This window comes from Phaethon aethereus, assembly GCF_964289735.1.
Source record: "Phaethon aethereus genome assembly, chromosome: 3".
Lineage (NCBI taxonomy): Eukaryota > Metazoa > Chordata > Aves > Phaethontiformes > Phaethontidae > Phaethon > Phaethon aethereus.
In genome coordinates this window covers 17,250,676-17,260,283 of record NC_138576.1, presented here as the reverse complement: position 1 = coordinate 17,260,283, position 9,608 = coordinate 17,250,676, and the positions used below count along the sequence as shown (strand labels likewise).

Genomic DNA, 9,608 nt, shown 5'->3' with positions numbered 1-9,608 from the left:
AAGAAAGGTTAAGAAACTTCTTACTTGTGTTTTGGTTAGCAAAGAACAGACCTTTGAGAGTGAGTTTGATAAGCAAATAACCAACTGCATTTCCAAAAGCAGTAATAAGTCATATCTTAATACGACAGGTAACAACAGTTACAAGTGCTCATAGGCATTCTGCTTACGAGTTGGTGAATTCTCTTTAATTTCTCCCAGAGAGTGAATGAAGAGGTAAAGGTAACTGATCTTTGCTGACACAGTTTCCCATATACTTCTTTCAAGGACTCTGCTGGTTTGCCCTGCCCCAGCCGGACTTCTCCTTCAGGGACAGGCGGCTCCAGCCTGGGCCCCTCCATGGGGTCACAAGTGCTGCCAGCAACCCTGCTCCAGCCGGGGCTCCTCTCTCTCCCCACGGGGCCACAGGCCCTGCCAGGAGCCGGCCCCAGCACAGGCTGCCCACGGGGTCACGGCCTCCTTCGGGCATCCCCCTGCTCCGGCGTGGGGCCCTCCCCGGCTGCGGGTGCAGATCTGCTCCCCCGGGGAGCTCCATGGCCGCAGGGGCACAGCCGGCCTCCCCGGGGGCTTCCCCAGGGGCTGCCGGGGACCCTCTGCCCCAGCGCCTGGAGCCCCTCCTGCCCCTCCTGCTGCTCTGGGCTGGGGGCTGCAGGGCTGTTCTCCCCCATGGTCTCACTCCTCTCTCCGGCTGCAGTTGCTGTTGCTGTTTTTCCCCCTTCTTAACTCCGTTCCCCAGAGGTGCTGCCACCGTGGCTGATGGGCTCGGCCTTGGCCAGCGGCGGGTCCCTCTTGGAGCCGACTGGCGTTGGCTGTGTCGGACAGGGGGGAAGCTTCTGGCAGCTTCTCTCAGAAGCCGCCCCTGCAGCCCCCCGCTACCAAAACCTTGCCACGCAAACACAGTACAGCCGTGTAACTCATTGTGCCAGTTCCCAGGAGCACGTGCTCAGATGGCAGTGACCGCTTAGTGTCATTCAAGGACATTGTGCATCCCACATGGCAGAAGAGCTTCCAAGTCTCATTAAGCTCCTGGTTTCATTAAAAGTGCTTCAGGGAAAACATTTTGGTTGACAGGAGCAGATCCTTTGCAGAGATGCATGAGGGAAACAATGTTGTTGAAATAAAGGTAATTTAATTAATATAAAATAAACATTTTAAAGAAGATGAATGTTCACCTCTTGTTCTTTATACCTGTGTTCTCCCTTCCTTATACTATTTATTTAAAACATGTGGAACCTGGTGGCACATGCAGCCAGTTCCTCCAGGAAGCCAATGTCTGCCTCCAAATGTGGGCAAGTGAAGCCTGTCTCCAAATGCAGGAATTGGTGCTGAAAGTGAAAACGAATCGGTAGGAGGGACCCGAAAATAGAAGGGGAGAGCAAGACAGGGATTGGGGCAACATGGCATTTCCAAGTCTTTACCTTAAACCTGAGTCATGGCCATTCCCATATCCAGAAACAAGTTTTCTACTTTCCTATTGCATCCCGAATCTTTAAAAAAACTGGTATAACATGAAGGACCCGCAGTTAAACCCCTCTTTACAAGAAACCGCGCATGCTTGCAAGCCATCAAGCTTGCCGGGCCCTGCAGCGCGGCTGTGCCCCGCACCGCGCCCCGCACCGCACCGCACCGCGCCCCGCACCGCGCCCCGCGCCAGTCCGGGGCGGGCGGGGGCGGGGCCTCCGCGCTCTCCCGCCTTTTCCCTTCCCCCGCGCTGCCGGCGCCAAAGCCGCGGGCAGTTTCTTTCCCTCGCGCCACAATGGGAGGCGGGACCCCGGTCGGCGCGTCAGCCAATGGGAGAGCGGGGGCGGGCGGCGGCGGGCGCGGCGCGGGCTGTTGAGTGGTCAGCCGGGCGTTCTGGCGCCAAGTTCGAAGGGGATATAAAGGGGCGGCGCGGGGACTGCCGGCTCCCGCCGCTCGATCCGCCGCCGCCGTCATGCTGTCCTCCCGCGCCCCGCTCGCCGCCCGCCACGACCAGCCCCGCCTGTCGCCCATGAAGAGCCTGTCGCCCATGAAGAACCTGGCGCTGAGCGACAAGGAGAACACGGTGAGCTCCCGCCCTCCCTGCCGCTCCCCGGGCGGCAGCGCCGCAGCGCGCTCACGCTGCCCCTCTCTCCCCGCAGCCCCCCGCGCTCAGCAGCGCCCGCGTCCTGGCCAGCAAGGCGGCCCGCAAGATCTTCCAGGAGGGTGACGGGAAGCCGGTGAGTGCGGAACACTTGGGCACCGCGCCCGCCCTTCTCCTCTCTCCCCCGGCGGCTCGCGTAACCCCCGCTTCGCCGCCCTCTCCCCCACGGGTGATCTCCCCCTTCTTCCCCTCCCGGTGAGCGCGGGGCCGCCCGTCCGGCCGGGCGCTGTCCCCCGCCTCCCCCCCGGCCAGCTGCCGCCCCATCGTTTCCCGCCAAAGACCGGCGCCGGCCCCGCCGCTGTGAGGCGAGCCGAGCCGAGCCCCTCTCCGCCGCTCCAGGGGCCGCGGGGTGCGGAGCAGGAGGAGGAGGAGCCGCTGCTGCGGGACAACCCCCGCCGCTTCGTCATCTTCCCCATCCAGTACCACGACATCTGGCAGATGTACAAGAAGGCCGAGGCCTCCTTCTGGACGGCGGAGGAGGTGAGGGGGTGGGCGGGCTTCGGCTCCACGGCGGCGCCCGCCGAGCCCGGGCCGGGGCTCTGCAACGGGCCTCGTAGGTCCCAGTCTCTTCGTGTCTTTCACCGCCTCTCCTGGCAATGTTTTAGGTGGACCTTTCCAAAGACATCCGGCACTGGGAGTCTCTGAAGCCTGAGGAGAAGTACTTCATTTCTCATGTCCTCGCCTTCTTTGCCGCCAGTGATGGCATCGTTAATGAAAACTTGGTAAGTGGGTAGAAACGGGCCTGATGGAAACATCACTTTGTGGCGATAACCAGAGAACCGCACGTTTGATGTGCATGCTGGCTGATCTAGCTTGCTTGCTAGATCACATAGTGTTACAGCATTGCAACATGTAAAGCTGTCTTACGCTAATTAGCAAATTGGCGTGGCTTTTGCAATCCATGAGTTTGCCCACTCCAAGTGTTGCCTTACAGTAACACTTGTCTGGTTCAGAGCCCTTGTTCTGCTTCTACCCTCTATCTTCTTTCTATTGGGGAATAAGGAAAAACAAAGAAGTTTTCCCATTTCTCTTGGGACCAAAGAATAACTTCTGACTTGGAGCTGTGAGAGGCTACTGCTCTTCATATTGCTCTTAATAATCCACACCTCTGTAATTAATCTGAAGAGGGTTCTGTGGGCTGAGCAAGAGCTGTTATAGCCAACATCAATGCCTCTAACCTGCAACTTTGCAAAAAAAAAAATTATAACTCTCATTTATTTCCTCTAGGTGGAGCGGTTCAGTCAAGAAGTACAAATCACAGAAGCTCGTTGTTTCTATGGCTTCCAGATTGCCATGGAAAACATACATTCAGAAATGTACAGTCTTCTTATTGATACCTACATTAAAGATTCTAAAGAGAGGTTTGTATTGCTTGATGATGAAAGGTTCAAAACTCTTTTAAGTGTTGATTTAAATGATGTGTATCAGTCACTTTCTGAATTTAGGCTAGTTTTAGGATTTAAACTAGATTTATATAAAATACAACTGCTGCTTAAGAGCAGGTTTACTTCAGAATCTTTCTCTGAAGTGTATGAGCAAGAACTCACTTAGATTAAGAGTGAAACTGAAACCACTTGATACTGAAATAAAGGAATGGAACTACGTAAAAGATGGAGCAGTCAAATAAGGGGAGTATATTAAATTGCAGTAAGTGCTCATATGGAGGACCCCTGCGCCTAGTAGAAAGCTATGTACAAACATTTCTCTGAGAATGATACAACTTTTATTAAAATATCATCTCTAAAACCCAGTGCATTTAGTTAACAGCAAGCACTTCTGCATAGCATGTGCTGCCCTTGACTATTTTGCTTGAGGGGAAAAAAAGCATGTCACACTTACCAAAAAGTGGCTTTTGGTCTTGATTAAAAATAAAACCAAAGTGTAAAATTTTCATAAGATGAATCAATTCAAGAATGGTATCTTTAAACCCAGGGCATTGAGCAGTCTGGGCTGAATTATTCTGCTGTTGTCTTGTCAGACTGACATTCTGTTGAGTGAACTGTCATGTGGTATTTCAATGCTATTTGCAGTCTAGAAATATTAAATTGCTGCTATTTTGTAGAAAGCTGACCGTGTGATTTCTACTCTGAGATGCTTAATTCCAGTGAATGTTTAAGGAAGAACTGCTTACATGAGAGCTCTGGTGCCTTGCCACTGGAAAGTGGAGGCTGGTTGATCTGTAGTTTTGACAACCTTGTTCAAATACAATGCTTGATGAAACAGTACTCCCCTTGACATTGTCATGGGAATTTATGTCAATTGGAGTTGATGTGGGTACAAAGAGCTAGATTGGTGTAAAATAAGATGGGGAAGGAGACTTAATTATCAGGATGAAGGTGCAGAGCACTTGTGAGTGAACAAGGCCATCTATGGCAGTGAATGCTTATTGTACTAGTTGTGCTAATGTCCAATCCTAATGTGTTTTATCCTTCTCAGGGAATTTCTTTTCAATGCTATTGAAACATTACCATGTGTTAAAAAGAAAGCTGACTGGGCCATGCGCTGGATTGGGGACAAGAAAGCAACATACGGTGAGTACATCTATTGGAAGCAAAGTGAAATTCCTTCCCTAAAAAAGATGGAGGAACCACCACTTCTCCAGACTTCACAATTCACAGGGATTCTTGCTGTCACAGAGAGAGTACATGCTGTCTAGTATAAGATACTGGTATAATTCTGGAGATGAAGAAAATAATTTTCATCTTGCAAATGAGCTACTGACATGAATCTTTGTAGAATTGCTGCTATTTTGAATAATGGTAGCTCATGTGGCAATCTTCATATGCTTGGCTTAAATGATCAAATTGTAAATTGCTGTCATGTGTCCAGAACTGCACTGGCCATCTATCTCCAGCAGATATGTACAGTTGGAGGCCGTAGCTCCTCTGACTTGCTGATTCTTGTTGTCTCCAAAGGTGAGATGAGATGGTACAGGTCATTATTTCACTAGTAGTAAAGCATTCTTCATGGCCAAAGTTCCTTACTTAATCAAAGATAAGACACTGACTTAAACCAGCTGCTAAAATGACTGCTTTTTGCACACAGAAAAAGCATTTTGCACATTGAAAAAATCTTTGAAAAAGGATGGTATTGATTGTCAACCTGGGGAAGGAGCCTTGGCTGCAGCTGCCTAGCAGCTAGTTGTTGTGGTTTAACCCCAGCCAGCAACCACGCAGCTGCTTGCTCACTTCCCCGGTGGGACAGGGGAGAGAATGAGAAGGGTAAAAGTGAGACTCGTGGGGTGAGATAAAGACAGTTTAACAGTAAAGCAAAAGCCATGCACACAAGCAAAGCAAAACAAGGAATCCATTCACCCCTTCCCATCGGCAGGCAGGTGTTCAGCCATCTCCAGGAAAGCAGGGCTCCATGTGTAATGGTGACTTGGGAAGACAGATGCCATCATTCTGAATGTCCTGTCCTCTGCCACCCCGCTTACTCCATTTTCCCCCAGCTTTATACACTGAGCATGATGTCATATGCTATGGAATATGCCTTTGGTCAGTTGGGGTCAGCTGTCCCAGCTGTGTCCCCTCCCAGCTTCTTGTGCACCCCCAGCCTACTCGCTGGTGGGGTGGTGTGAAGAGCAGGAAAGGCCCTGACTCTGTGTAAGCACTGCTCAGCAGTAACAAAAAAACCCCTCCCTGTATTACCAACACCGTTTTCATCACAAATCCAAACTATAGACCCATACTAGTTATTGTGAAGGAAATGAACTATCCCAGCCAAAACCAGCATACTATACAGTTTTTACTTCCTCTCACGTTTAAAAGTTTTGCTTAATGACAAGAAGTCTTTACTGTAATAGTTTTTTCAGGACAGGCTATAGCACACTTGAGCAGAAATTTCATTCTCCTTGGAGGATGCAGTTCATTGCTCTATTTGCAACTTCTGGGTATTAATCCTGTTAAGTTTTCTGTGTGATATTACTATGAATCTTTCCTTAAACAGGGGAGCGTGTGGTAGCTTTTGCAGCAGTGGAAGGAATCTTCTTTTCTGGCTCTTTTGCATCAATTTTTTGGCTGAAGAAAAGAGGATTAATGCCTGGACTCACTTTTTCTAATGAACTCATCAGTAGAGATGAGGTATGAATCAAATTCTAGCAGTTAAGATGGTAATGTGCCACAATAGCCCAAGGAAATCTTATTCAATTGGAGCCTGTATTTTAAAGGAGCGTGTTTAGAAACAGGCAGTCTTACAATGCTTGCTAAAGTGTGTAAACATGCATCATCGTGGATCTTGCAGCAGAGGATGAATGAACTTAGCATTTTACTTCCCCTAAAGTAGTTTAAGGGTTCTCATCAAATCTTGCACTTGGTATTCCTTGCCATTTGGAGCAAGTGCAGCTGGTACTGGCTGAAACCTGCTTATGCCTCCTTCTGGTTAGGCAGAAAGATATCTGTGGAGAACACTAAGTAATGTGGCAAGTGTAAAGGTGGTGCCTAGATATTGGGCTATTTATTCTATGCTACTGATTGGAGTGGCTCTTTTTAAATCAGTGTTCCTGAAATAATTTTCTGAAACTTCTTTCCAGGGCTTGCACTGTGATTTTGCCTGCCTCATGTTCAAGCACTTGATACGCAAACCATCAGAGGAGAGAGTCAAGGAAATCGTCATGAATGCTGTTCTCATAGAACAGGTAATTTGTCTGCTCCTTGTTTAGGAACTTGGTCACAACTAAGCAGAAAGCTGGGGAGCTGTTTAGTATAAAATTAACCTAGATGGTACAGAGTGAATACCAGTTCCTGTACATAAAGTGCTTCTATTATCTGCAGGAATTCTTGACGGAGGCACTGCCTGTAAAGCTGATTGGCATGAACTGCACTTTAATGAAACAGTACATAGAGTTTGTAGCAGACCGGCTTATGTTGGAATTGGGATTCAACAAGGTAAGGCTCTAATACATAATATTTCATGGGGAAAACATAGTATTAAGTTTAATTTCCTCCAGAAGCCCAAATCCTAAAATGGCTGCAGTGCTATTGGTATCACTTAAAACCATTTAGTAGTCCAGCTGCTAGATCCTGTTTGGAGACCCACAGAAGAAAAAACAAAAGGATGCTATGGAAAAACAGCTATGTCAGAGTTGCTGTGCTTCTGTCTACTGCAGCTAAAAGTCAGGAACAAATACAGTAGAGAAGGCTTGGAACAGATTTTTGTTCACTGTGTAGTAAGCCTGGTGATGTTGTCATTAGACTCCTTCCAGCTGATCACTAATGCTCTCACGTATTCAAGACATGAGCACCTGTAGTGACTATAGAATTGCCTTTCCATTTTAGATATACAAGGCGGAGAATCCTTTTGACTTCATGGAAAACATCTCTCTGGAAGGCAAGACCAATTTCTTTGAGAAGCGAGTAGGTGAATATCAGAGGATGGGAGTCATGTCGAAGCCCACAGACAACTCTTTCACCCTGGATGCAGAATTTTAAATGAACTGAGACCATATAAGTTAGTGTGTATGTTCTCCTGTTTACAGGGCAACATTGAATATATTGAGTCACAGTTGTGACTTGATTCCTGTACTAAAATCTCGCTCTTAAAGTGTGGTGATATTGGTACTTTTCAGGAGGCTAGTGTAGCTCCAGCAGTAAAATCCCTTTTTTAGACTTTGCCAATGGTGTTAATTCATAGAATGTTTAGATGTATCTCTTACAACATATGCTACTCCATTTTGTGAAAGATACAGGCACCTTCCTTCTGCAAGATTGGGAGGGTATGGGCAGTGACTGCTAGCTTCTGCTGTTTCCCCCATGAACAAAGCAGCAGCTGGGAAATTTTAGTCTTAAATTTGCTGAACACTCTGCAGGAAACTATGGAGGCAACTACATGACCTCACTGCTTTCTTAGCAGGTTTTAAGTTTACCTTTTTTATTATTGTTTTAATAGTTTGTACATAAACCTGGCACTTTAATGTTTAAAATAAAGAACTGTCTTGTAATACTCAACAAATGGTAAGATGCAAGTTTTAGACTTTTGTAACCTAACCTTTCATGACCTGTGCTTCTTTCTGGGTATATAACTTAAATGGTGCTGCAAATCAAGCTGTATTGATTATTGAAATATGTTGAAGAAAGGAAGAAACTTGATATGGAAGGTGAAGAACTTAAGTTGGATATTCTGGGTACTGAAAAATAACATGCAGCTGGCTTGCGTACTTCATTGCTTTTTCTTTAATATCGGGGAGCAGTGTTTCATATAATAGTAATAAAGAGCTGGTTGGATTCAGTGCTGTACTGGCTTCAGTACTCCAGTGGGCAAAGCTATGTGTTAATTTCCTTCTGAATTGCAGAATTCCCGAGGAAATGAAAGTTCTGCAGGAACCAGCTGCTTAGTCATGTGGTTGGTAGATGTCAAGTAAAACTTATGCTTAGTTTGGACTTTCAGATCAGCTGCACTAAATGGATGGTGTTTCAGGGTAAATTCAGCTAATTCAGGCTGGAGCAGTATTCTTCTGCATCATGCAGTTGAGTTTTGGCTTTAACACAACAGTAGTGAAAACAGTAGGTGCTACAACATTGCTACTCTACACTAAATATGGAGCAACAGGAATGAGTATGCTTAATAGAACTTCATTAAGGGTGTCTGGTCTGTGAAGGAGTTCTCTATGGTCTCAGATTAGAGTTCCTGCAAATGATCTGCAGTGAGATTAAGTAACAATGAGACTGAAATTAGCTACTGCCTTGAGGTACAAAAAGGAGTTTATTTAATGATCTAATCTAACACCTAACAAGGACTGTCCTGCAAGGCTGCCTCTCTTAAAGTGTAGCTGATAGAGAAAGTAAACTTTACAAAAATTGAAGCATTTCCTTGAAAGGAAAGAATTGCTTCTTTCTGTTAAAGTACTCCCTCTTTTGAAGTACAGTAATATGGTGGTTCTTTGAGAGATGCTGCCATGGTATAAAACTAACCAACTTGCTCCATTTGCTCTTGACTGCATTGAAGGTGATGGCATTTGACTGTTATTCTCCTGGGTTTGTGAAGCTAGCAGGATGTGTATGTTCAACGGCTATCCTAGGGAGAAAAAAGCATAAATAATTAAATCCCCAGCCCCAATGTCTGGAATTCAAAGTGGAAGATAGAAGACTCATAGCAGATGGCACTCTAATGCCCCTACAGCACTGATGTTGGCAACAGGTCAGTGATTGAAGTGGTCTGAGAAGAATATATTAGGAACTGGAATAGGGGACAGGTTAAGTTGGATAGCCAGAAGCACTATTTTGAAGCACTGAAAAATCATGTTTTCTTTAAAAGTTAGGCAGGTTTCTGGCTAATCATAGAATATAGTTTGGGTTGGAAGGGACATTTTCAGGTCATTTAGTTCAATCCCCTGCAATGAGCAGGGACATCTTCAACCACATCAGGTTGCTCAGAGCCCAGTCCAACCTGACCTGGAATGTTTCCAGGGATGGGGCAGCTACCACCTCTCTGGGCAACCTGGGCCAGGGTTTCACCACCCATGATCATGGTGAAAATTTTCTTAGATCTAGTC

At 46.7% G+C, this 9,608-nt stretch overlaps 1 protein-coding gene across 1 annotated transcript; it reads left to right on the top strand.

Moving 5' to 3' along the window:
* Nucleotides 1–1,930: 1,930 nt before the first annotated feature.
* RRM2 (ribonucleotide reductase regulatory subunit M2) lies at nucleotides 1,931–7,548 on the top strand (the record flags this gene model as incomplete). Its single annotated transcript, XM_081997249.1, has 10 exons — nucleotides 1,931–2,041; nucleotides 2,118–2,195; nucleotides 2,459–2,599; nucleotides 2,725–2,841; nucleotides 3,347–3,480; nucleotides 4,556–4,650; nucleotides 6,068–6,201; nucleotides 6,651–6,755; nucleotides 6,892–7,005; nucleotides 7,396–7,548. 10 exons carry the CDS (start codon nucleotides 1,931–1,933, stop codon nucleotides 7,546–7,548), a joined length of 1,182 nt encoding a protein of 393 aa, XP_081853375.1.
* Between the last annotated feature and the right edge of the window lie 2,060 nt (nucleotides 7,549–9,608).